The 26,561-nt window shown below is 47.5% G+C and overlaps 3 protein-coding genes and 1 long non-coding RNA gene across 5 annotated transcripts in view; 2 read left to right on the plus strand and 2 right to left on the minus strand.

The window, feature by feature from the left end:
• The window catches only part of LOC135823900 (glycosaminoglycan xylosylkinase-like), a 24,894-nt gene extending 22,553 nt beyond the window's left edge, over positions 1 to 2,341 (minus strand). Inside the window, exon 1 of the mRNA XM_065336778.1 lies at positions 1,176 to 2,341. Within this exon, the coding sequence (XP_065192850.1) occupies positions 1,176 to 1,705 (530 nt within the window). The 5' untranslated portion in view covers positions 1,706 to 2,341. The remainder of the gene's footprint in view (positions 1 to 1,175) is intronic.
• The window catches only part of LOC135823885 (FK506-binding protein 15-like), a 189,728-nt gene that overhangs the window by 117,942 nt on the left and 45,225 nt on the right, over positions 1 to 26,561 (plus strand). The gene's annotated exons all lie outside the window — the stretch shown is intronic.
• On the plus strand, positions 7,052 to 9,265 carry LOC135823899 (tubulin gamma-2 chain-like). Its single transcript, XM_065336777.1, has one exon. The coding sequence runs from the start codon at positions 7,266 to 7,268 to the stop codon at positions 8,709 to 8,711; it is 1,446 nt and encodes a 481-aa protein (XP_065192849.1). The 5' UTR covers positions 7,052 to 7,265; the 3' UTR covers positions 8,712 to 9,265.
• Positions 15,990 to 19,105, minus strand: LOC135823903 (uncharacterized). Its single transcript, XR_010554796.1, has 2 exons — positions 18,662 to 19,105; positions 15,990 to 16,461 (listed from the first exon to the last, which is right to left on the minus strand). It is a non-coding gene; the product is annotated as an uncharacterized LOC135823903 (long non-coding RNA).

Here is a 26,561-nt window from a genome sequence, read left to right on the forward strand (position 1 = left end):
CTTCCCTTACACACTGGGTAGACATGCGGAGTATTACGTGAATTTGTACACGTGCACTGTACATGATGTCATCTGCGACTTCGGGTTTTCGGGTACCATTCGGTACCCGTGCTACCCGAGGTCCTCACGGGTAGCACGGGTAGCAGCCGACTACCCGTGCACACCCCTAGTTTCAGGGTTAAAAAATGAGATGACTAGTACTGTACTGTACATGAAAATTTTCGATTGGCAGCGGAAAACAATCCTTTTCGCTAAAATTGCTAAAATATGACCGGCGATAAAATTAAATATGACCGGCGATAAAATTAAATATGACCGGCGATAAAATAAAATATGACCGGCGATAAAATAAAATATGACCGGCCGGCGATAAAATAAAATATGACCGGCGATAAAATAAAATATGACCGGCGATAAAATAAAATATGACCGGCGATAAAATAAAATATGACCGGCGATAAAATAAAATATGACCGGCAATAAAATTAAATATGACCGGCGATAAAATAAAATATGACCGGCGATAAAATAAAATATGACCGGCGATAAAATTAAATATGACCGGCGATAAAATAAAATATGACCGGCGATAAAATAAAATATGACCGGCGATAAAATAAAATATGACCGGCGAATGGCGGCGATAAAATAAAATATGACCGGCGATAAAATTAGCCATTGTACAGTAGTGTAGAACTGGGTCCAGGAATCTAACTCAATCATCAGTCGAGTATTACTGAGTGTGCCAGTCCTGCATGCTGCACGCAACAACAGCAGTCAGCTGAAGGCGGTGATCGCGTCGATACCGTTTTACTCAGATCGCGCTTGTACTCCTTTAACGTGATGCTGCTCGTTCTCCACGGCGATGTAATCATTTTGCTTTACTGATTGAGTCTTGATTAGCTCGTACCATCGCTTCAGCCCCACAACGACCTAGCCATTCTCAGGGGCGTAGCAGCCGGTCCGGCCGGTCCGGCTTTGGCCGGACCACCTTTTTTTAACACAATGTCAAAAGTGCCCAGAATGCAGGATTTTGCACTCTAATTTCAAATCTTTCCCCGCGCGAGAGCCCCCGGACCCCCCTCCCCCTTCCGGCCGGATCACCTCCAACGGTGGTGCTACACGCCTGATTCTTTCACTGGAATTTTGTATTGGCAACACGGCATGTATCTTACCGTCTAGGTTTGAACACGACTGCCTGTCCGCCTTCCAACGTCAGCAGCATTTTTAACTGAGTGCCCCGGTAGCCTACTTTCGCCGCGGTGATCGGCAGTGTGGCCATGTCTTGAAGTAGATCACGCATATCACTCGACTCCAACGCCGGCCTGGGATAGAGGCGGTCGGGATCCGTCGACCACGCCCTCCACACGTCCCACTTTGGCGGTGCGTGTCGGCGCGTTCTGGGCAATGCCGTCATGGGCGGTGAACGAGTGGAGCGTGCCATGGGCACAACGCCAAAGTCCACATTAGGCCTGCTCGCTGCTTGCATCTGTTCATGATCTTTGTGTATCTTAGCATTGCCATAGTGCTCGCCCTGTGCACGAAGTGTCGCTAGCTGCTCATCACCGTCCTTGACAATACGCCGCCGAGCGTCAAACTGTTGTCCATTCTGTTGATGCTTCTGCTGCTGCTCATCAAGAAGTACAATCAAAGCGACTGTAAGCAGGCCAGTGACGACTATCAAGAGCCGCTTGGCGGAACGCATGGCGACCAGTGAAACTCGTGCGCCCTCTGACAAACTGTCCTCACACGCACAGCATCCCAGGTCGTCATAATACTCCCTGCGCACCTGCCAGTGCACGTTCTTGAAGAAAGCGAGCAGCGAGAGCAGGGACCAGCATCTTCGGTATTCGCCAGCGCAACGGCTATATATCCTCCGCACACTGACCAGCCGAAACTGCAATCGCTGGTTGCAACTCACTTCATCCAAGTGGAATGCCTTCCAACAATAAAATTTAATAGGGTGCTCGGCGTTGGAAGCCGAGCCATATAAATAATTATCTGATGCCAAACTCCCAAGGTGGTGTCGATTGGTTTGAAGTCAGGCGAGTCGACTACAGCTACCGCCTGGAGGTCCTTCTTCACTTCCCTGTTGTGTTTTCCAGTCCCCAGGTAATGTCACTGGTATGTATTGATGATACACACCGTGTTCTTCTTCTACCAGCGAAAAACCTTTTCTCGAATCGAAGAATATTTTTTTGTTCCACACTGTTAGTTTTGCAGCTTCAAAATCAAAGACAAGCTGGTATGACCTGACTCCTGAGTGGCTGAGGCTAGCTAGCTGGTGACGCCGCATGTACCGGTGCACCCTGCTTCGGACCAAGCTACAAATGGACTGTTGTAACCAAGTAAGCAGTTGCAGTGTTGTCTTGCTCCTGATCCTCGAAGGGACGTACCAAAAAAGGGTTTGCGGACCTCTTTGTCCTTGTTTTCAAAAGCCATTGATTGAACTCCAGTCCAAAAAGGTATGATAATACTATGATTACAGCAGCAATGCTGTAGTAGTGAAGTACCTTGCGAGTATTGTACAGTCTGTCTAGTCGGTACATGACATGGTCAGCATAATGAAAGCTGAGATCACCTGTCGACAGTCTTGAACTATTACTTCTTTGAAGTCCCGCCGGTGCCTGTGGCCAGCACAACACACACAATTACCTGACAGTCCTGACAGTCCGAGTCCCTTGCCATTCAATGATTGCATCTACTGCCATACCATTATTTTTATTGACTCTACTGACAGCGCAAGTGGCACTAGGCACTAGTACTATCAACCTACCGCCCGGTGGGTACATGTACATGTACATAACACTTTTATTATTATTATTATTATCAAATTTTTGATAGGGCAATCCCCACAACAGGCCTAAAGCGGGATTCACAGAAGCTTTTTTGCGATGCGACACGCGATGCGACGCGATCTGCGACGGACGCGTGCGAAGCGAACTCGCGAAATACCATTCACAGAAGAAGTCAGTGATGCGACAAAATCTTGCTGATTTGGCTACGTCACCATGATATTCGCGCGGTTTGATACAACTTGTACAAATTTATAGGCAACTCTTGAACCTTTGTACAACTTTGCTGTAGAAAAGGTCAAAATCGTACGCCAAATCGCTTGTCGCATCCCATCGCATCGCAAAAGTTGAGCCAAGCTCAACTTCTGCGATGGCCCAGTTGCGGCAGTTGCGTGGGGTGCGACAAGGCTGCGATTTGGGGTTTTCCCGGTTTCGCGCCTGTCGCATCGCGTGTCGCATCGCAAAAAAAGCTTCTGTGAATCCCGCTTTAATTTGTACAAGTTGTATCAAACCGCGCGAATATCATGGTGACGTAGCCAAATCAGCAAGATTTTGTCGCATCACTGACTTCTTCTGTGAATGGTATTTCGCGAGTTCGCATCGCACGCGTCCGTCGCAGATCGCGTCGCATCGCGTGTCGCATCGCAAAAAAAGCTTCTGTGAATCCAGCTTAATTAAGGCCTTCTTACAGGGCTTTTTTGTGCAAAATTGTGTACATACATGTACAGTCGTCCCTCTCTAATCCGGCACTTGTTTATCCAGCACCCTTGCAAACCAGCACCCTTTCTGGCAAAACGGATTCTTTCAGTTCATTTTCTACGCTTTAATCCGGCACTTGAATTCCGCCTCCAGCAGCGATTTTCTGCAACAAATCTCAAACTGTACATAATTCGATTTTCTAATCCAGCAGTTGTACTTCGCATACTGTCAGGGAGCATTGTAACATACACTTGGGAATAGCAGTGCATAGGATATTCCCGGCAAGTGTATGTTAAAGACATGCATTCCACAAAGTACTTGGATTGACACAGAAAATCCCTATGTTTTGACATACAACACAAACATGTATGTTAACATGTGGGCCGGGTTGGAGGGCAGGATTTGATAATCCAGCACCCTTGGCCTTGTTTATCCAGCAGAAAATGCCGTTGCAAAAGGTGCCGGATTAGAGAGGGACGACTGTATTTCCACTTTTGGCCATTCCACGTACATATTCCAGGTGCGGTCTCTTTAAAAAGATTATAATCGAATAATCGATCGTTATGATCAATTAAAGAGTAATCGATTGGGCTAAATGGATGATCGTTTCAGCCCTAGGGCGCGTTTGGTTGGTACGAACTAGAACAGGATTCACCAGAACAGCGCGTTTGGTTGGGACTGCACCTGTTCTGGGTCGGCCAGAACATGTTCTGCTTGCTCCGGCCTCGAGGCCGGAGCAGACCGAGCAGTTTCACTTTTTCACAGTGAAACCTGGCGGGAACATCGATTTTGGTCCCAAATGATCACGTGCATACGCTTTTGGGTTGGATTCGTTGTACCGTACAAAGTGACCATGGTGACCCATACGCATTTTGAAGAATGCACCAAGTTTGGCACATTTTTCACAAAAAATGTGCTCTGTTTCTGGAGTACCGTTTGGTTGACATGAGGCTGCTCCATGTGCACCAGCTGTTCGATCCTGTTCTAGATCGTACCAACCAAACGCACCCCTATTATAACTATACTAGTAAACCATGCAAACGGGCTGAACACTGCCCCGGATGTGAGCTACATGTATGTACATTGGTATATACAGAAGCCTTGCTTGGTAGTTTAACATGTTTTCGGATTTTGACAGCATGTTACAAGGCGAGGACGCGTAGTGCTCCTGACTACAACCATAACCCGGTTGGCAGAGTCCCGGTCTTGCGACCATTTGAACCGTATTGGGAAAACCCAGGTTCGGACCCTCGTTACTCTAGGGGTTGGTTGGACTTTTAGAAAGTTTTTTTTGTGTTGTAGAAGTCGTCGTGTTGCCGCCGTAGTACAGCTGAGAGAAGGACGCCATGGGCAGAAGTTGGAAAAAGACAAAAAAAAAAGAGAAAAAGAACAATGAGAAGGAGAGCTCTGTGCCAGAACTTTGCAGCCTAGAGAGCGTGTGTGGGCAGGCGTGTGTTTACCGCCATATTGCCAGGTGTGTCTTTACCACCATATTTATCAACCATAAGTACAGCTGCAGTGGTGTCTTCAACTTCATTCTCCAGAACAAAAGAAAAAAGAAGTATAAATCAAAAAAATAACAGAGGAAGACAAGAAAATAACATCACAAAATCCTTTCCAGACGTGATCCCTGCAGCGGCAGCAACGCGACAACGTGAACGGCAACACGACGACTTCTACAACACAAAAAACGAAATTTTCTAAAAATCCAACCAACCACTAGAGTAACGAGGGTCCGAACCTGGGTTTTCCCAATACGGTTCAAATGGTCGCAAGACCGGGACTCTGCCAACCGGGTTATGGTTGTAGTCAGGAGCACTACGCGTCCTCGCCTTTGTAACATGCTAGGGAGGTTTAGTCCCACGTAATCCGTGGGTACTTTACGTGTGTGTACCACGTGATACTCAGTGACCCACGTACAGACGTTTTCTGATTTACGACATACCGTGTATGGAGGCTCACCCACGTTCCGCCAGAACGTGGGTGAAAATCAGAATGGAGCGCGCGCCTGATTTTGCGAGCTGTGAGGGTGCTCAGCTGAAGAAGTTTCCGAAGCACGAAATCAAAATATTCGATGAGCTTCTTAGGCCCGGGTAGCTTCGTCTTTGACCATGTTGACCAGGTTTGGGCCCGGTTTCGCTTCATGCTTTTGTTTGTTCCGTGTGACTAAACACAACTGACATTGCAACGTGGATGCCCTTCATCCACTTTACGTGGATCACCCACGTAGATCTACGCGTTTCCGTTACGTGAGAACTAAACCTCCCTGCTGTCAAAATCCGAAAACATGTATGTACAGTGCGTATCGGTTATAGCGTGGTCGTGTAAAAGAATATACTGCCTACAAGAATGAACTCTCATGTTTTCATAATCATAACATGGATTTCAAGTGCACATTTATTCTTACAAGCAATTTTATCCCATAATAGAATATATCGGTCCTAAGAATGGACTTTGTGTAGCGAAACATGCCAGATTAGTACAAAGTGTATCGCCTTTAGTAATAACATCTGTCCAATTCCGTTCTGATCTGACTCTCGTTGCGTCGTAGTGCTGCAGATTCAACTGTTGTGGTCATGTAACTCATTTTGCATAGCCACATGGTAAGCTTATAATACTATGGGACCAGCCACATGCACAGAAGTACTGTCACGGTCATCATTGTCATGTTCTTATTATTATTATTATTAAATTTTTGATAGGGCAATCCCCACAGGCCTAAGGCCTTTTGCCTTTATGTACGATGATCTTCCTGCCCCTAGGGCCCTGCGCAGTTAGCAAAGCCCGATTTTGCCAGGGAAACTTCGATATTTTGCCGCAACATTTTGCTCACTCATCGTCGATATTTTGCTTTCATTTTGCCAGGTCACTCGATATTTTGCTCCCTTTTTGCTCCAATGCAAGGCCAAATTTGGGTCACGTGTAGGAAAACTGACCGAAAGTGGGTCACGTGTTCGCAAAATGAGAAAAAAATGAGTCACGTGTTGGCAAAAATGTACGAAAATGAGTCGCATGCACCGTATAAGTGTAAAATCTCCCAATTTCCAGCGAACATACCGATATTTTGCTCCGTTTTGCTAGCAAAAATCTCTCGTCAAAATTCTTCGATATTTTGCCGGCAGAATATTATTATTGTTATTAGAAGCTTCTCCGCGTTGGCATCAATGCAATGTAGATATACACAGCATGTATAGCTTTCGCATAAGCCGAAGCGACAACAGCCAAACAGGATATTGATGGCGATATAAAACATATGCGAATTGCTAGCAAAATCGGGCTATGTCTACTGCGCAGTGCGCACATGCATGTGATATGCCACACTTGATTTATCGTGTGTAAGAAATATCGGAAATAAGAATAGAAAGTCGTTTTTCAAACACCCACGCGTGCACGCTAGTATAACCGATATCTACTGTACATTGTAGGCGCTAGCAGTAGCCGTTCTCATGCCAACCCTGGCCTGGACTGGCGCGGCCCATGGCGGGAAAAAAATCGGATTTAGATAGAGTACTGACGAGTGACGACATGTAGTGTGTCACGTTTCAAACAGTCATGCGACACATGATGGATTTTCTCAGCTCGTTTCGTTTTATGCGTTTGTTTGAATTATTTTCTTGAGTGTGTCTCATGAACAGTCAGGACTAGCAGTAGCAGAAAGAAGTCGATAATAGGTACAGCTGAAGTCAAGTGAGGATTTGGGCTGAAAAGTGTTGGACGACCAAGCTGCCCTTATGATTTGCAGGGACACTTTCCTCGACGTGTGTATTCGAAATGCCTCGTGAAATTATTTCGCTACATTTGGGCCAATGTGGTAACCAAATTGGCTTGGAATTCTGGAAGCAGCTCATCAAGGAGCATGGCATTAGTCCGGAAGGCATTCTGGAAGACTACGCTACAGACGGGACGGATCGAAAGGATGTGTTTTTCTACCAAGCAGATGACAATCATTACGTTCCTCGAGCAATTTTGATGGATTTGGAGCCTCGTGTGGTCAGCAGTATACAGTCGTCGCAGCACTCCAAGCTGTTTAATCCGGAGAATATCTTTGTGTCGGAGCATGGCGGAGGAGCCGGCAACAACTGGGCACGGGGATTCATCCAGGGCGAGGCTGTATCGGAGAAAGTGTTCGATATAATTGACAGGGAAGCCGACGGGAGCGACAGTCTTGAGGGGTTTGTTTTGTGCCATAGCATATCGGGCGGAACTGGCTCCGGCATGGGTAGTTTCATCCTGGAGCATTTATCCGATCGATTTCCTAAGAAGCTTGTGCAGACCTACAGCGTCTTCCCTAACTTGAACGAGCAAGGCGACGTGGTTGTTCAGCCGTATAACTCGCTGCTAACGCTGAGACGGCTGACGCAGAACGCCGACTCAGTAGTCGTTCTCGACAACACTGGCCTGAGCCGCATCGCGCAGGAGCGTCAGGGCATCGCCAACCCGACCATCTCTGACTGGAACAAGCTGGTGTCCACGGTGATGTCAACCAGCACTGCAACACTGCGTTACCCTGGTTACATGAACAACGACCTGGTCGGGCTGGTCGCGTCGCTGGTGCCTACGCCGCGTCTTCACTTCCTGATGACGGGCTACACGCCGCTCACCAACTCTGAGCAGACGACGTCGCGCGTGCAGAAGACCTCCGTCCTGGACGTGATGCGGCGCCTTCTACAGCCCAAGAACATGATGGTGTCGCCGCCGCGCCATGGTATTGGCGCGCTACAGCACTGCTACATCTCCATCCTGAACATCATACAGGGCGACGTGGATCCCACGCAGGTGCACAAGAGCTTGCAGCGCATACGCGAGCGCAAGGTGGCCACCTTCATCCCGTGGGGCCCGGCCAGCATCCAGGTGGCGCTGTCGGGTCGCTCGCCGTACGTGCAGACCGCGCACCGCGTCTCCGGCCTCATGCTGGCAAACCACACCAGTATAGCGTCACTGTTTGCCAAGACTCTACAGGACTACGACAAACTACGCAAGCGCAGCGCGTACCTGCACGAGTTCCGCAACGAGTCCATCTTCAAGGACGACCTCAGCGAGATGGACGAGTCGCGAGAAGTCGTCCAGGAGCTAGTCGAGGAGTACTGCGCCTCCACCAAGGAAGACTATTTGACGTGGGGGGAGAAGGGTGGCGGCTCATCTGCTACCGCAACCGCACACACCAGTGCATCCTCGGGTTCAGCCGCCGCTGCAAGTGCTGCTGCTGCCGCCGTTTAACTCTTGTTAACGTATTGTGCTGCCTCTGCGGCGCACGTTTTCCGGCTTCCATGTTTGATAATGTACAAATATAATAATTATATCGACATATAATACACGCTCGACGCGACACGTGTTCGAAAGATCTGCTTCAAAAATTCAAAAACCACTCAAGTCATGTAATTACTTCAGAGAACACGCTTTTCATTAGTACTATACTGTTTTGTGTTCTAGTTTCCACCTGTTATAAGTCCTGCTTGAAGACATTGATTTGTCATTCAGTGCAATGTATCAGCGTGAGCTTTGCTGAATTTTTTTACGCATTCAAACGATTCACAAAACTAGCAAGACACTCATCGTTGGATTTTTTTGGCAAATTAGGTTGACCCTTTTCTTTTCCTTTTTTCTTGAAATAAATATTTTTAGGACTGCTCTGTTTTAGCTTCATTCTGATCTGCACCAGGGACTAGTAAAAATGCCGGTATTTTACTACTCCTCAGTCTGTACATAAATGTATGGCGACATTTCCCGTGACTGTCACCCAACTGGTACGGTACCCTGCCGATTTCTTTGTACTTATCGTTCCGTGTATGGTTGCATGTCGCGTTGTGAGCATGGACCGTGTGTCTGGGTGGTGTGTAACTTGTGTGTGTGTGTGTGTGTGAGAGAGAGAGAGAGAGTAATGTGAGGAGGTACCATGCATTTACCAAGCAGTTTGCTTGTTCGGTGTTGTGCCTTATCCCCAGTAAGGAGCCATCCGTAAATAATAATAGCTGTTTAGTAACGAAAACTATGGACCGGCGCCGGTCCGGCGGATTATGCTCGAAAAGGTGGCAGATTCTGCTCGAAAAGCAGTGAAATTGGCAGAACCGAATTCTGCTCCATTTCTTTATCCACATACCAAACATGCATGAAACTTACCAGAAAAAGTACCGAATTCTGCCAATTTTTCTGCCGGCATAATCCGCCGGTGCCTAACGAAAACTAGTCGTTTGGGGGGAGGGGGTTGAGCGCCTGTTCGTTTCTAGAAATATTGATGCATAGTTTGTGTGTGTCGGCACGTCCAGAAAAAACGAAAAAAATATCGATACTATGATTGTACCGTTTGTACCGGTATTTGTTTGTTTCTCAGGGAGGGGGTTGAAGAGAAATGACTAGTTTTAGTTTCTAAATAAATATCGGCATTTACGGAGGGCCCCAAATGTGAGGGGGAATCGTGTATTTAGGTGGTGGTGGTGGTGTGTGTGTGTGTGTGTGTGTGTGGTGTGTGTGTGTGTGTGTGTGTGTGTGTGTGTGTGTGTGTGTGTGTGTGTGTGTGTGTGCCATATGGTGCAGTGGTATGTGCAGCGATTTCCAATCGATAGGTTGCGGGTTCGATTCCCGACGATTATGGTCACACACATCTTTCTTCTCTTTCTCAGACTCTTCCTGACTTTTCTTTCATTCTCCTGGGTGGTTACCAACAGCCAGTGCATGCCGGAGTATGTGGTGTGATGTGTGTGCGGAAAAAAATAATAATAAAAAAAGACCAAAAAGTAGGGATTCACTGGCCAGAAAAAGCCACTTCATAGCTGTGTGGTGTAGACCAGGCTGAATAGTGGCGGTCAATTCTTCAGCCTTGCAAGCTGTTGAATGGTGCAATCCCAGCACAAGCTGCTATGGCTTCTGTTGTAGCATCGCTATCATCGCCTCCGGCGATGGGCGTCCAATGGTCCAATGGTGTGTGTGTGTGTGTGTGTGTGTGTGTGTGTGTGTGTGTGTGTGTGTGTGTGTTTGTCCCATATGGTGGAGTGGTATGTGCAGTCGATTTCCAATCGAGAGGTTGCGGGTTCAATTCCCGACGATTATGGTCGCACACGTCTTTCTTCTCTTTCTCGGACTCTTCCTGACTTTTCTTTCATTCTCCTGGGTGGTTACCAACAGCCAGTGTATGCCGGAGTATGTGGTGTGGTGTCTGTGTGTAGAAAAAATGGAAAAATGAAAAATAGGGATTCACTGGCCAGAAAAAGTCACTTCAAACAGCTGTGTGGTGGATACCAGGCTAAAAATAGTGGCGGTCAATTCATCAGCCTTGCAAGCTGTTGAATGGTGTAATCCCAGCACAAGTTGCTATGTCTGACATAGCTGTTCGCTATCATCGCTTCTGCGATGGGCAGGTCTGAGGTCTGAGGTGTCATCCCTGGTAAACTGATTGCCCGGGCACAGTCTGTCCACTTTGAGTTGCTGGGTGTAAATCTCATTCTCAGAGTCAGTCTTTCTGTTGGTATGCTGGCTATGGCAGCCCGTGTAGTGGGTTAGGCCTGAAATCGCTCTTTTTCCATCTAAAACCACGAGAATTTAAAGGTTGAAATTTGATCATGGATGGATCATAATATCGTGACAATCTACTACATGTAGAGGGTTGTGGCGTTTCTATCATGGCTACGGATGTAGAAAACTCGGGCTCCAACCGGAGTCCCACACAATCAAAACAACAACAACAGTACAAACCGTGATATGAAAAAAATGATACAGTCGACTCCACACTGGTCAGACTGCGGCAAAATCGAAATAATCCTAGGATTATAATCCGAATCTCCATAGTAACTTGCCGCCAGAGCGGCAAAAGCGAGAGTTGACGCTCCAAAAAAAAGCAAGAACGGACCACGCTTTTCCGCTCCAAACAGGATTTGACGCTGATACGCCATTGACGCTGATAATCGAGGTATATTATGCTCGGCAGGCCGCGAAAGAGAGCCCGTTACCTGGACCCCTACTCGCGCGGGTAGAGCGAAACTGAGCACCCTGGGATGCGAGCAGCTTTTTAGTACTCCCGGGTCCAAAATCTCACCACCAGGCCGGGATGATCAAAACGTCTGCCGGGTCTGCAGCCTACAAACGTGGATCTGCCGACACTGTGCTGTCGACGACATGTCCGGCAAGGCACCTCCTTGCGTGAAAGCAAGGAACGCTTTTTTTTTTAGAAAGGAAGCTTCTTCTCCAAAATTTAAAATTTTTGAAAATTATTCCTTCTGAAAATATCATCGCGTTCTTGACCTCGAAGCTGACTGCTGAATGCGATTAGGAAAGAAGATTCCTGAAGATACACCAGACTGATTCTGGCAAGCCGTCTGTCGTCTAGATATGCAGTTGTTCGTCATGCATGGTCAGCAATCTTCCTCGTTCGTCCTTTCGTTTTCCTGACCACGATGATGACAAGCAGCTCTCATGCTCAGGTTAGTGCTGTACTTGTATGTCTGGGCACACAACACATCTGAGATTCACCCACTGACGTTATCGAACTGAAGAATGCAGCAAGGGTTCCTCGGATTCTCTTGATTTCGGAACAAATTTCCTTCACTTTCACCCTCTCAGTCTCTTCCCCATGCCCTCCATGCATGCACAATGCAGCTTGCATTTCAATTGCTGTTTTTTATACTTTGGCAGTGCCTCTGCTACACTTTCATATAGAGTGAGGTCCTGTAAATAGGATCGAACATTGTTGGTGGTGGTGTGTGTGTGGGGGGGGGGGGGGGGGGGGGGTACGTTTGCAGCCAGGATGTAGGAATGACACTTCTGCACAGCAGGTGGCAATAGTCAAAACTGGTCACTCTACAAATCCCATACCTGCCAACCTTTGCAAACCTGAGATCCAATGACATACCTAGGCATGAAAATGTATACAAAAGAAGCTCGCGGTGAGGCATGGAACTAGTGCACTTTTGGGTGCCTATTACCGCCCTCGATATCGGGACGGTCCCGGCCAAATCGGGATGGTTGTCAGGTATGAAATCCCAACCGAGAAAACCATTTAATTAAAAGATAAACTCGGCCAGGACATAGCGACTTTCTGTTTGCCGGGGGGGGGGGGGTCATCGTCCGCAATATTGGTAGAGTTACGATTACATTGTATATGTAGATACATGTGCATCAGGGATTCATAGCACCTGGGGAGACGACATGAGACCTAAGTACCCAAAACGTTGTGAGTTGTGACCCCGGATGGGGTAGTTCTACGTGATCTGTGTTTCTATAGACCTTATTCGATAACGTGATTTTTGGACTCGCCTCCAGGGATTTGTTGTAAGCTGGGGCACGCGTACGTGAAACGAGTGGCAAGAAAGGCCCAGTTTGTACAAGGGAGTAGTAAAATACCGGTATTTTTCTACTCCTATGTTCCCACGCCGAGTCCACTGTGCACTGAGTGCAGGTCTCTTGCCGCTCCCTGGTTCCCGGGACCCTGGTTCACGTGATTGTGACGTTTATTGAATAAGGTCTACATGTATATGCGGGCATGCATAAATCAACCCTTCCACAAGGACGGCTCAAACAGGCAGCCAAGGAGTGAAAATTTCGCTCCTGGGGCTAGGAGTGAAACGAAGGCCTCAATTTGCCAGATGAACCTTCTCCATCGAAACGAACGAAGGTGTCGAATAATTCTTTTACCAGTTCACAGTTGCCGTTCACGCGCACTCCCCGGGGTGGGGGGGGGGGGGGCTACTATGCACTTGTAGTGATACTTACCGTAAGCCAAGTGGAACACGACTAGTTGACTGCACAGACTACAGTACAGTATACATGCACATGTATACAGTGAAGATCAGTGCGTGCATGCCTGCCATAATCGTATGTTGACCTTCGTTCGAATTGAAAAGAGAGGGTCGTTTCGAAAAAGAAAAAAAGCTCGATGGAAGTATGATGCTGCTGACAATTCAAGACTCACTGAAGTCGCCTTTCTGGAATGGATCATGCACTCTAGGTTCATCCAATTGGATATGGACTCAAATCATTGTTACACCATTATTGTTTGGTTAGTTATTGTACATCCCATAGCATGTACAATCAACCTTGTGAATAATCTACCTCGGGTTTACAAAACAACTCGCAAATAACGACACAATCTTCAGATCTAGTGAACATTTGATTGCATACTTCCAACCTCACGAGTAACAACAATGCGAATAGCGACACTTTTCTCATTCACAATCGAGGGTCAGTATTCCCCAGGTTGACTGCAATTGCCAATCAAACAGGAGGGGCGAAAGTCGACCACGGCTGAAAAGGCATAAAGAAAAATTAATGTATATCATGAGCTAGATGGCTGAAGGAGGAAGTAGGTTTTCTGAGAAAGCAAGAAACAGAGGTGAATGAAGCACCAGGTCTGTCCATGCAGTGGATAGAATTATTGCATTGAAAGACAGGCTCTTTACATCAGCTTGCTACTATTATACCTACATTTGCTTTCTGCCTTTTTCATGCAGGATTCTGAAAGCTGGAGCAGCTCTGCTTACCTCGACCACTGAACTTACAACTAACTTCCAACCAAGTACAAGGCAATATTATGATGAATCAAGCACGCTTGCCATCATGTCATCATTGCAAAGTACATCGACAACATAGATTTGGTGCCGACTATGTATGATGTAGAGTGTGCTCTATGTATCTATACTACTGATTGGCCTACATTGTACTTATGTGGGCTGAGAGTAATCGATTGTGCTATATGGCAGTTTACTTGTATGTCATAGATGTTAACATTGCACACAGCTTCTGAAATGCTTTCTGTTGCACTGGCCTACTGCGGCCCACTGCAAATAGATTGTAGTGGCATGGGCCATGCCATAATTATAGTAGTATACCGGTACTACACCAACAATTTCACTGGTGCACTGTACTTACTGGTACAAGTAGATCTACATCATGCACAGCCTTGTCACTGCTTTTCTCATTTTTTATTAATTTACTGTACTGTACACATTTTGGCACAGCTCTTCCACAAAGAGTTACTAGTATTTTCTTCTGCATACCTACTGTATACAGTGACCTGACTGGTAACATCTATGGCTGTGAAATCACAAATTTCTGGGTTGACAGCCTCGAACCTATACGATTTGTTTCTAAGAACGTGCTATAAGAAATTTTCTATTGAAGTATTCTACTGTAGCTCGCAGGACATGGAGTGCAATTACGTAAAGTTTGGAACACCACTCTTCTGTGATTTGGATGTCAAATTATGAAATTCAGTGTGTGAGGTAAACCCATGCATGGCATACACTGCTATAGTATGACTCGGGGTAAAGTGTTCCAACGCATACTCATTATAGTGAATAGTTGTGTGACCAACGTTGTTGCTGCTGGATAAATAGTACATATTCTGAGATAACTGAAGCTACACAGCCATCTAATGTTCAGACATGCATCGAAGGGGCCGTAACGAGATCTGCAAGGCATGATTCTATACCTGTATTTGATGCTCTCTAGCCTAGGACATTCACCTGCCTCATTTTCTCTGTGCTGCATTGATGAGTCCATTAGTAACTAAAGGACGAAACAGCATGCTGTCTGCAGATTGGTAATTGTGTAAAGACAGACGTGTATGTAGTGGTAAAGCTCAGATACATGTGCAACATAACAATCCCGGTGTTTGACAACAGCACAAACCTACACCGCAATTCTTAATTTTGGGCTGTGGTGTTCTTAGTATTCCAGGTTGGATGTTCTGTAGGCTTCCACGTTCCTGGGCGCACGACTTTACTGTGCCGAAGAATATTTTCAGCCAATGAACCCAGAGCTTGGTGGCAGATGAGTGCCATGGAACAGCCTTTTGCATGTGGCTTTCACTACATGCACATGTATAACGTTCAATTGATGCGGAAAAATCAGACGAGGACTTTTGCAGTTATGAGCAAGGTCCCCACGAATGGTCATGTCACTTCACAGAATACATGAACTGATAGAGTAGACCTCGGTCCCCTCAGAGAACGCTTGGGGAAGTCGGGTTCAACCATAGATTTATACTTAACAGAGAACGCTTGGGGAAGTAGGTTTCAACCATAGATTTATACTTAATATTCTTTACAACAAGGATCGATGTGTTCCTTCGGATGCCCTTTATCGACTTTCACACACTTCTCCTCTCTCCTTTCGTCATAAGCACCATCTCTGTACACTGGTTCATAAAATATTTCTTCATAAAACCCCTTCACACATAATGAAGTACAATTGGTTTTCGACAAGCTCAACCCGTAACGCGCTTATCCTGCCTCTTGTTAAGTCAGCCCGGTATCTAAAGCCCCCCTTGTTTTCCGGTTATTCTCATTGGTTAACTGGGGACATGTCCAAAACCATACTAAGTACTTGAGCTGCTCATGAGCCCCACAATTATCAGGCCCGCCGGTCTGGTTGGTCAGGTTATCACCAGACCAACTTGTTGGCCACCAACAAACGTTTCCTACCGTGGAGCACGTGTGTACCCGCCATGAAACTACCGGACCAATCAAAAACTGCTTCCGGCGGTACTGATTATAGTACAGGTTTAAGTTAAAAAGCGGCTCCATTTTGTCATACATTAAACCAACTCTGTCATTGCTATGCTACTCAAAAAGAGTAGTGATGTTTATTCACAAATGAATCACAATGCTATCAGAGAAATTCGATATTCTCCAATTTTAGGGGCACTGCAATACTATCCAAAATTAATGCTGCATGGTCATTGTTATGAAGCAGTCACCTCAGTACAGCAATTAAACAGGCTGATTATGTGAACGAGATTCACGGCAAATCTTCTTCCATCAGTGCTGTTCAGTCTTGAGTGGTCCACTGAGACAGGAAAACAACCTGTTCGGTCCTTCCATACGAGAAACAGAAATTGAACATGTTCCAGGGTGGAGGTGGCGAGTATCGGCAATGTAATGCACCTTTAGGCCAACATGACCATCATTCCGACATGGATTTTCAAACACCTTCGCTCGTGAGAGTGCCTCAGAGTGGTATTCATCAACAGATGGCAATCCTGTAAAACACATGAAAAGACATAGCAGCAACAGAAAGAAACCTAATGTTATAGAAACGAATTCGAAAAACAAAGTCTACTATTATTCTAATACAGTGAACCAAGGTACAACCACACTCCAGGAGGCAAGCAAAAGAGCATATAATCCGAAGGTTGCGATGCCTGTATGTATTGTATTTATGTATTTACGGATTCTCCACAGGCTAAATCGAGGGAGTCTTTGTCATGCCACACTGGATACAACATGCTACCAGAATCACTTTCCCCAGAATTGATGATCTTTTCTTAGGGTGTTATATAAGACACATCTGTAGCCACTTCATCTTGCTCACGAAATCATACACCACCACACAAACGGGTCCTTCGGCTATTATACTTTGGGTGGTACATGGTGATGTATGATATTGATAATCTATTGATACCATATTCAAGTCTGACTCTCACCGTGAGATCCTGGCAACAATATTACCTGGTACACGACATATTCAGACACTGACATAAGCATCTTTTTGGAACAACAGGTGTGCCTATCTGCTAGTGTAATGTGACACACATGCAGAACACATGCAGAATCAGTCATAGCTAATTTTACCCCCTCACTGTTGTATGCGCAGACTCCACTTCGCGGTGTCAAGTACTCTTCTTTCGGTGGGCTACTCCACTAAGGCGCTTGTCTAAAAGGACTCACATTCATCCTGCAAACCAACACGACTTGCATAGTTTTCACTGTCGGCCAAAGTGCGTGCATTGCACACATTGAGATTCACTCCCTCCGTACAGGCCAGTACAGAGCTGCCCACCAATTGAGTCTGTTTTGCGTACTCAGACTTCTGATTTTCCGTATCTTGCAGTGTTTTGCGTACTGCCGTGTACATTGCATGCATACTTGCACTGTAATGTTTTTTGACACGCACATGCATGTCGGTGGCTGCATTTGGTAGTGTAAAACATGTGTGACTTGCACTCACGACATTATTATTTTTGTGCTACATGTACATGTTGTTGTGGTACGGCATGCACTCGCTTTGGTACAAGACTATTCATCACTCAGCTTACACTTGCAATGCTTCTACACAGCTGATTGATCCTCTCCGATTTTCTATACCATTTGCTCAATTTCTGTAGTGCGCACAAGGAGTGATTTTCCGTACAAATACAGAAAATATGGAGGGCTGGTACTTGGTAGCACTGCTAGTATGGTAGTACCAGGCTAAGCTGGCTGGAAGATCAAATACTTCTTTGGTTCTTTCAGTCATTTTCACGACATATGTTTTCTTTATCATGATCCCCGGGGTGTGACATTCTTATGAATGCAGAAACTCAGTCTTTCTAACCGAGTCTCACGTGCAATGTGAATTTGTTCTTCTTTTCTTCACAATGCCATGTATCGATTCATCGCTTCTTCCCACCCGAGATCCTATGCAACAGCGATTTAAAGATTGGCTTTATCAAATGCAGGCAGGCATAGTGGGATGGTCTAAGACCATGATTGAGAAACAGAGGGTACCAGGTTCAAGTCCTGCTTGGAAGCGGAAGGATTTTTTCCAGCCGTGCTGCGACCCACAGTTAATTGGGAACTCGTGGCCTGGCACGAGGGAAACATGGATGCAGTGAATGGGATTTCGGTCTTTGACCACTTTGTGGTGGGTCTGATCTACTCACCTCCCACCGTTTAGGAGCTGCATCTGCGCCTTGATCCAAGAGGGTGGTGGCGTTCCTGCGGATGCGGAAAACTGGGCCTTTGGCCGAGTCTCACGCGAACCGTGAAATTTTTTTTATTTTTTTTTATTTTTTTATCAAATAGTTAATTCAGAGAGAGAGGATCAGTTGTGGATGCTGTGACAGCATAGAGTGTAGATTGGTGTAAACATCATTGCCCAGCAGAACCGTATTCACAGGGATCTGCGTTTAGCATATGGAAGCTATTTTTTTAGAATTTGTACACGTCCAATAAGCCTGAAGAGAAGAACACCTAACTTAGACTGTCCTAACGTTATCGAACGCACTGCCAAAGTAAAAACAACATTTGAAATGCAAACTCGATTGTGCATGCATGGAGGGCATGGAGGGTGAAAGTGAAGGAAATTTGTTCCGAAATCAAGAGAATCCGAGGAACCCTTGCTGCATTCTTCAGTTCGATAACGTCAGTGGGTGAATCTCAGATGTGTTGTGTGCCCAGACATACAAGTACAGCACTAACCTGAGCATGAGAGCTGCTTGTCATCATCGTGGTCAGGAAAACGAAAGGACGAACGAGGAAGATTGCTGACCATGCATGACGAACAACTGCATATCTAGACGACAGACGGCTTGCCAGAATCAGTCTGGTGTATCTTCAGGAATCTTCTTTCCTAATCGCATTCAGCAGTCAGCTTCGAGGTCAAGAACGCGATGATATTTTCAGAAGGAATAATTTTCAAAAATTTTAAATTTTGGAGAAGAAGCTTCCTTTCTAAAAAAAAAGCGTTCCTTGCTTTCACGCAAGGAGGTGCCTTGCCGGACATGTCGTCGACAGCACAGTGTCGGCAGATCCACGTTTGTAGGCTGCAGACCCGGCAGACGTTTTGATCATCCCGGCCTGGTGGTGAGATTTTGGACCCGGGAGTACTAAAAAGCTGCTCGCATCCCAGGGTGCTCAGTCTCGCTCAACCCGCGCGAGTAGGGGTCCAGTAGTCCATCAGCCAGTGGTGCCAAAGTGAGTCCCCTGTTGCACTTACAAATCGAACACCTGGAACTGACATCAATCGACAGCAAAAGCATCACTGAATCCGACCTGCCTACTTTCCCTGGCGAAACTCTTGCACTCCTTTTGCAGTGCGCCTTGGAAGTTCGACAAATTTCTTCTTCTTCATCAGCCATTACGAGGTTTTCCATCCGTTTTATCATGACATCCAATGCGTCTTCAGTGAAAAACGTGGAGTTTTGTCAACGTTTGGTGTGGTTTTCCGTGGCGATCGACCTAAAATCGCGAAATAAATCGCCGTCGATTTGAGCAGAGGTGAGTTGGCTTGGAGCACGTACAGATTCAAAAAATATGTGTACATGCGCACCGGGAAGAAGATGAAGATGCTCACCATTTTCAAATAACTAATTCAAAAAACTACATGACTATTGTACTGCAATTGTTGTAGTTACTTGTTTGCAACTACAATGGTATCAAGTAGATAATCAAGCGAGGTACAGACGGATTGATGGCTGATCAAAGCCCAAGGGACCAGCCCGAGGGCTTTGATCAGTCATCAAGCCCGACTGTACCTCGCTTGAATATGCTTCAGACGATCCCCAACAATTCTTTTTATTTTGAATTCAATCGCTTTATTCTTTGGGTGATCTCGAGTGTGGTAGATAGTACTTCGAAGTAGTACAACTGTAACTGTACTACTACCTGGTTGCAACATGTTCAAAGCAGCCTTGCCTTTATTTCAACTGTTTGCTGTCAGCATCCAGAGCCATGGCGTTTGCTAGTTGGTCGTAATGGAGAAGAGGGCATTCACTCGATGTACAACATCCATCGCCGCAGATTCCTTACTTTTAGCTCTCCACGTTCCTTATTTTTCCAGGTATCAGGACCTTCCCGGGGTGATTCCATTCAGGGTGGAAGCGTAGATCACTTTTGCCAAACAGTAAAAACTACGCTTCAAACCTGCTTGACATGACTCGGGGTGCATACTTCGGAAACCCGAAGGTGGATGATGTTCAATACTAGCTCATTGTAATCCTCCTGAAGGCATGTATTCGGATGCTCAATTAAATAGAACAGTGAAAGAGATGTGTAATGGAACAACACTCTACAAGTAGGCGAACAACAATTTTATTGTAATTTGAATCCAGGCACACGTGTAATACGGAAACTGCAATGGTTTACACTGCAAATCTTCTCGATTTGCAAGATTTTTCCCGTAATTCACAAAAATCTGAAAGTTCATTCCTGAAACGCGCATGGCACTGATTGGAGATTGGGTTTAGGTCACAACAATGGCTGTCGATGAAATGCCAAAAATGGTCACTTTGTCGGCTTCCCCCTGCAGAGCGTGCAAGTCGTTTACTCTTTTTATTTGCGGATTCGGTGTACAGGGTACCTAAACTCCCCATTGAGGCCAAAATCAAGTATTCGATTTCTAAGTGCAACAGGGTGCTTGAATTTGACGACTTCTGAGTTCTTGGCTGATGGACTACAGGTAACGGGCTCTCTTTCGCGGCCTGCCGAGCATAATATACCTCGAAAACAAGCCCGCAGGTGCGGCGCCTTGGAGGCTACGATTCCCGCGAGAAAATGAAAATCGGTCTCTCAAGGCCCTTGGCGCACGGACTGGGCCAATCGCGGTCATCCGTGCTTTTATAAGAACGAAACGGCGCTTTTAGTGACATTTTACATACAAATCCCCATCTAGTAGGGCGCAGTCACCCAGTTTCGGTGGAAGTGCGCGAGTTCGATTGGGATTCAAGTAGGAAGGGAGCGTCTCAGCTTTCTCGGACTAAGACCATTCGACTCAGCACCCCGAAGACTACAACTGGTGAAATTTTAATTTTTGCCTTAACTTCCCCTTTAAAAGATTCTTCCCGCGTCTGCACGCCATCTGCCTGACGTGCCCGTACCGGGCCGTGCGCAAGCTCCATCCGTGTGACTTTGGCACGGCTATTCAGTAATCAAATAGAAAGCTTTTTTCTTTCCTTTTTTGTGTCTTCTCCAGCATGCAGTTAGCAGTTCTCAACTGTTGTTAGCAATGGGCAAGAGTCCACTTGAAGTAACATCCCTGAGGTAAACTACTGTAGGTCGCAAGCTTCTGTTTCAACAGCTTCTTGGGTTCCCAGGCTGGCTTATCAATTGTTTCGTCGAGCTATGCCGATTTGCTTGCAGCAGCTGAAGATTTGCCGGTTTTGTCCAGTGCTCCTGGTTTCATGGCCAAGTTGTGCGTAACGGCTGCAGCTCCCCATTGCTAGTACGGCTATCCACGGTTGTTTGGTGCTCCCCGACTTTCAGCGTTAGCCATGGAGGTGTGTCACAGTCTGTCATTGGCATGGTCCCCCCCCCCCCCCCCCTGCTATCTCCAGCAACCAGCGACATCGCGCCTGACAAAGGTTTTTCAAATAAAATATTTCCACCCTAACGTCGCTGCTTGTGCTGAGGATACGCGGTGCTCCCGCAATCGAGTGTGAAGTTGTTCTGTTCCGGGAAGAGTCCGTGGATCTGTTTGAGGCCCGTCACAGCGCTCGGCTTCCACACCAATGGCGTGTGCCGTACTCAGGTTGGAAATGGGACCACCCTCCCCCCCCCCCCCCCCTGCAGTGCCCACCGATGAAGGTTCGGCTGTCCCGGCTTTCGCCTGGCTGTGGGGCTGAGATGCAGATGCCGGGCCTTTTTCAGGCCATTTCAATAGCCTAGGCCGGGTCTATGTCTGCAGACTAGTCCACAAGAGCACTAGGTAGCTTGCCTCCTGCTGATAGCGCCGATATGGCCAGTCTTAAAAATTTTTTTTTAAACTTCAGCCAGTATGACTACTAGTACTACAGTATTCACTTCGTCTTGGGCTGGGTTAGACATGGGGAAGTTGCCATACTGGGGTGGTGAGCCCGCCTTTCAGCACCGGGCCGGAATACATCAAACAGACGGGTCCTGGTACCATCGAGCTCTTCACAGTCACTGAGCACGACATGATGAGTGCCAGTACAACTAACTTCCAGCCAACTTGACAGTGACAGACTCCAGCTGGCAGTGCCGGCCCGATTGCCCCCCCCCCCCCCCCCTCCAACCCGTCTTCGTCTAGCCGCATGGCCGAACTCGGGCCTCTCTCTCTCTCTCTCTCTCTCTCTCTCTCTCTCTCTCTCTCTCTCTCTCTCTCTCGGGCCTTCTAAAAGCGTTTCGATCCTCCCCGGCGGAAGCTGCGCAGTTATGGCTGCACATCGGCAGGGGCGGAGAGGTCGTCTACACATCATGCATGGAATAGTGCCCGCTCAGTGGAGGAAATAGGCAGTCTGGAGTCATGGACCGACGGGTATTGCCATTGTCTCTACCAAGATTATATAAGCCCCCTCTACTCTATTACCTTTAGGGTGCGTTCTTAAATCCTCTCTGAAAAGCTGGAGACTCTCTGAAAAGTTGGAGAGCTGCTCTCATATCCTCTCTGAATTTAGGAGACTCTCCTCTCCAAGCTCTCCAAGCTTCAGAAGTAGAGGTGGTTCAAACTGACTTGGACAGTGATTTCCGATGCCGCGGTTAAGATCAGCGCATGCAAAGTAGTTGAACCAGGGAGTAGTACAATACCGTATTGTACTACTCCCTGAGTTGAACGACAGTAGAGAGGTTCTGCTATACGTGAAACGTAGAGAAATCACGTAGAGAGCATGTGTTTGGATTTTTTTATTTTTTTTAACGTGGTTCCAAGCCTCTTGTACGGGCAAAATAAACACAAGTGCAAGGTCAACAGCTTAGTACCGAGAGAAAATGAGCTGAAATGGCTGTGAAAACAGTCTTATACGGAGGAAGCTACAATGGCTGTGAAAACAGTCCAATAAGGAGGAAGCTAAAATGGCTGTGAAGACAGTCTAATGCGTAGCAAGGCGAGCCTCAGCCTGGACGAGGTCGACAGGCACAAGGTTGATGTGACGGCGGAGAACGGAGCGTGATCCTCGAACGCACCGGATCGCAGACCTAGCAAGAGAGAAAGCCAAGCAGCAGCGCATCCAGCAAACGACTTTGCTGTAGCTCTCCTTGCGCTTAGAAGCCAGAGCATCAGCAATCCGCTTGACGACGATGGCTGCCTCTGGACCCATTCCGCCGCAAGAGGAGAAGACCAGTGGTGTGAACGAGCCATGTTCAACTTGGTTAACTCTTTCGCCATACTCCCGCTTCTTGGCACCTTCCAACTTGCGATAAATAGATGCAATGGGCTGGGACCGATAGCTCGCTGCGTGGGGATAGAACACCCTCGTATCGAAAAATGCATTGCGGCTATGGTTCCAAAAGCCCCGCACCCGGATGTCCGCTCGCGCATCGGGCTCAACATTGGCAGTACGATAGCGAAAGGCTTCACCGGTGATGGGTTGGAGTGTCGGCTCAACTTCCACATCGTTGTGGATCTCTTTCATGCATGAGGCTAGGAAATTGGTGACCTCATCATGGCGCATGTGAATGAAGCCCAACAGCTTACATATCTGGGCATGGTCCACAGTGAACCGCTCTCCACAGGGACAGGTATCCGGCAGCCTATCCAAGGGCCAGCCATAGCGCAGGTGGACATGATCATGGAAATCGGCTTTCGCGTCGAAACACAGCCCATGTTCCGATACTGGGATGGACGTGAGCGTACTAGAGCCTCCCTTCTCTCTGGCTAATGACATGGCTCGCTGTTGGAGTGGCGGCAGCCTGCTCTGCACCTCATTAGCTCTGGTTGTTGCGGATGCTCGGTTACGCTGGTGAACAACTGCCTTTTGCTCTCGGTCGTGCGCAACACTATCCATGACATCAGCGTCTGGTTCGTTCTTCACAATCTGCTCTGTGAGGTGCGCTGTGCATTGCAGTGAGTCCGCATGCTTGCGTTCTGCTTCGGCCATTGGATCATCAAAGGACATACCTCCTAACCGAGTCGGGAGCTTGACCAAATCCATCTCCACATCATTCAGTTGATGCTTCATCAAAGCAGGGATCAGTTTGCTGTCGATGGCCTCCTTCAGAGGGTGCAAGTGGTCCCCGGCTGTCGGCATCGTGCGCTGGATGAACGTCCAGCGATGGCGTAGCCCGAAGACATATCCAGCGTACGCGGCATGCGGGTGAGTGGCAGCAAGATCGGAAAGACGGGTCACCTCTCCGGCCCATGCTGTAGCCTTCTCATTCAGGTAGGCAGCGATGTAGTCCGTAGACCCGACAGCAGCTCCAAGATGACGTTGACCGGCCTTGTGGGCCAAGTTTTCGCCCTCCTCCGACAGCTGGATGCCAGTGCCTCCAAACACCCTCTCTGCTTCTGCTCTGCTCTCTGGTTTGACAACGAGGTGGGTTTTTGATGGCTTCGGAAAGTATCCATAGGCCGGCCCGTGTTGCACAAGCAGATCCCAGAACTGTCGTAGCGCCTTCAATTTCCCGCCTGCTGCTGCATCATCAGCAAACCAAACTTGGATTGCTCTGATTAGCTCTGATACATCTTGGGTCGTTCCCATTGCTTCGTTGCACTTAGCGATCAGCGGCACCACACTTAGTGCGTACAGTGCCATAGACAGTGGGCATCCTTGGGTGGTACCCTCGTCTGACGACAGCTCCATACCTCCTGTGACAAATAGACGTGCGGGCGCCCGGTAGAAATTCCTCACAATGGTAGCAAGGGCAGGGCAAGTGTGACGGATGTTGTGTAGCGCTGCTGCCCTATTCAGCCGGTTGAACGCATTGTCGGCGTCGACCAGCATCACCGCTTCTGTTGCCATTGAGGTGAACACTTGTCTCAGGGCATGGATAGCCGCTTCACATCCTGCGGGGTGTCCTGCACAAAGTTGGGAAGCCCCAGCAGCGGTAGTGATGTCATCCTTGAGGAGTGTCATCATAGATTTACCAATGATGCGCCTCAGAACTTCTCCTATCCCCACGGGTCGAACTCCTGGGTTTTTGTCGAGTGGTATCAGGCGATTGTTGAGGATTGGCTGGAGTCCTCGTGGGTCAACGGCCTGTGTGGCTAGGTGTCGAGCGACGCCTGCAACTGCCTCGCACAACTCGGTTGATTGTTGCATGTGTTTGGATTAGAGTCTACGGCTTCGCGTGTTTTGGTTCCAGATTTCTACGCGGAGATGAGGTTCTCTACGTTGTGGCACACGCAGAGAAAATGCGTACGGATTTGCTGGGTATCGATCAACTGCATGCAGAAAACTGCCAAATATGGAAGGGGAAATTCCCAGTACACATTCCACGTGACTTCTCTAGGTGAAACGTAGAGCAGAACAGCATTTCTTTACGTTACGGGAACACGAAGAAAGTTCGCGTGATTCTTTGCGTCGCGTTCCCAAAACGTAGAGCAGAACCTCCCTAATGACCCATAATTACGGGAACGCGAAGAGAGTTCGCGTGATTCTTTGCCAAAACGTAGCAGAACCTCACTACTACCAAGAGTACATACTCTTGCTACTACGAAATAGAGACCGCTAGAATGTGAACGCAGGGGTCGGATACTTTAAAAAAAAAATGTTTGCCACCTATGAAATCAGGGGATGGTCCACGCCTGGTAAAAAAAATGCAACGGTATATCGTAGCAGATAGTAAAAGATGGTGAAAGGATCATAGAGATCAAAGAGAGAAGGAAAACCAATGGGATAGAATAGCAACCTCGGCAACACTGCGGCAACCTCAGCGGAAGAAGTGGGGATGTACAAGAACACACACCTAGCACCACGCAGACATAACACATATGACTGGCCCGCAGCAGAGCGAAACACTGGCAGGCGGCAGCGGAGCATAGCGATGACTGCAGAATAGCGCTCACCCGACTTTTCGGACAGCAGCGAGGCGATGCGCTTGTGCAGGGCATTGGCACATTTCCCATACCACCGGTCGTTGAGAGAACGACAGGGACAAATGTGAAGTGTTCGACCTCCCTGATACGCTGCTCATATGCACGCTTCTTGGCTTTCTCATGCTTGGTGTAGCAAGCAGCAAGTGAGGAGGAACGATTTGACGGCGCGAAGGGGTTAAACACCCTGACATCGAGATAAGTGCGCTCGAATCGTCCTCCCCAAATGCCGCTCGCCACAACATCCAGCCGAGCCTGGTCATCTTGGATGGCTGTGCGGTAGCGAAGCTGTCCGCCGCTGAGGGGTTGCAGGTGGGGCTCTGTGGCGACCTGATGTGAGATCCAGTTGAGGACAGTCACCGTAATGACACTAATCTCGTTATGCCGAAGTGTAGGGAAACACGGCTCCAAGCGAACACGAGAGTGCGTGGGCAACTAAAAATGCCTGGCCACACTGGCAATGGGAAGGCAGACGTTGTGTAATAGTTTTACCTTGACACTTCTTGCTTGTCTTATGGTAACACCTTGTGTTCCTACTATTCTCACTCCTGCGGTTCTCACCTTTCTTTTGCTTTATAACCTCTGGTTTGAACATCATTCGACGAATTCTCCAAT

This window comes from Sycon ciliatum, chromosome 8 (genome assembly GCF_964019385.1).
Source record: "Sycon ciliatum chromosome 8, ocSycCili1.1, whole genome shotgun sequence".
Taxonomy (NCBI): Eukaryota; Metazoa; Porifera; class Calcarea; order Leucosolenida; family Sycettidae; genus Sycon; species Sycon ciliatum.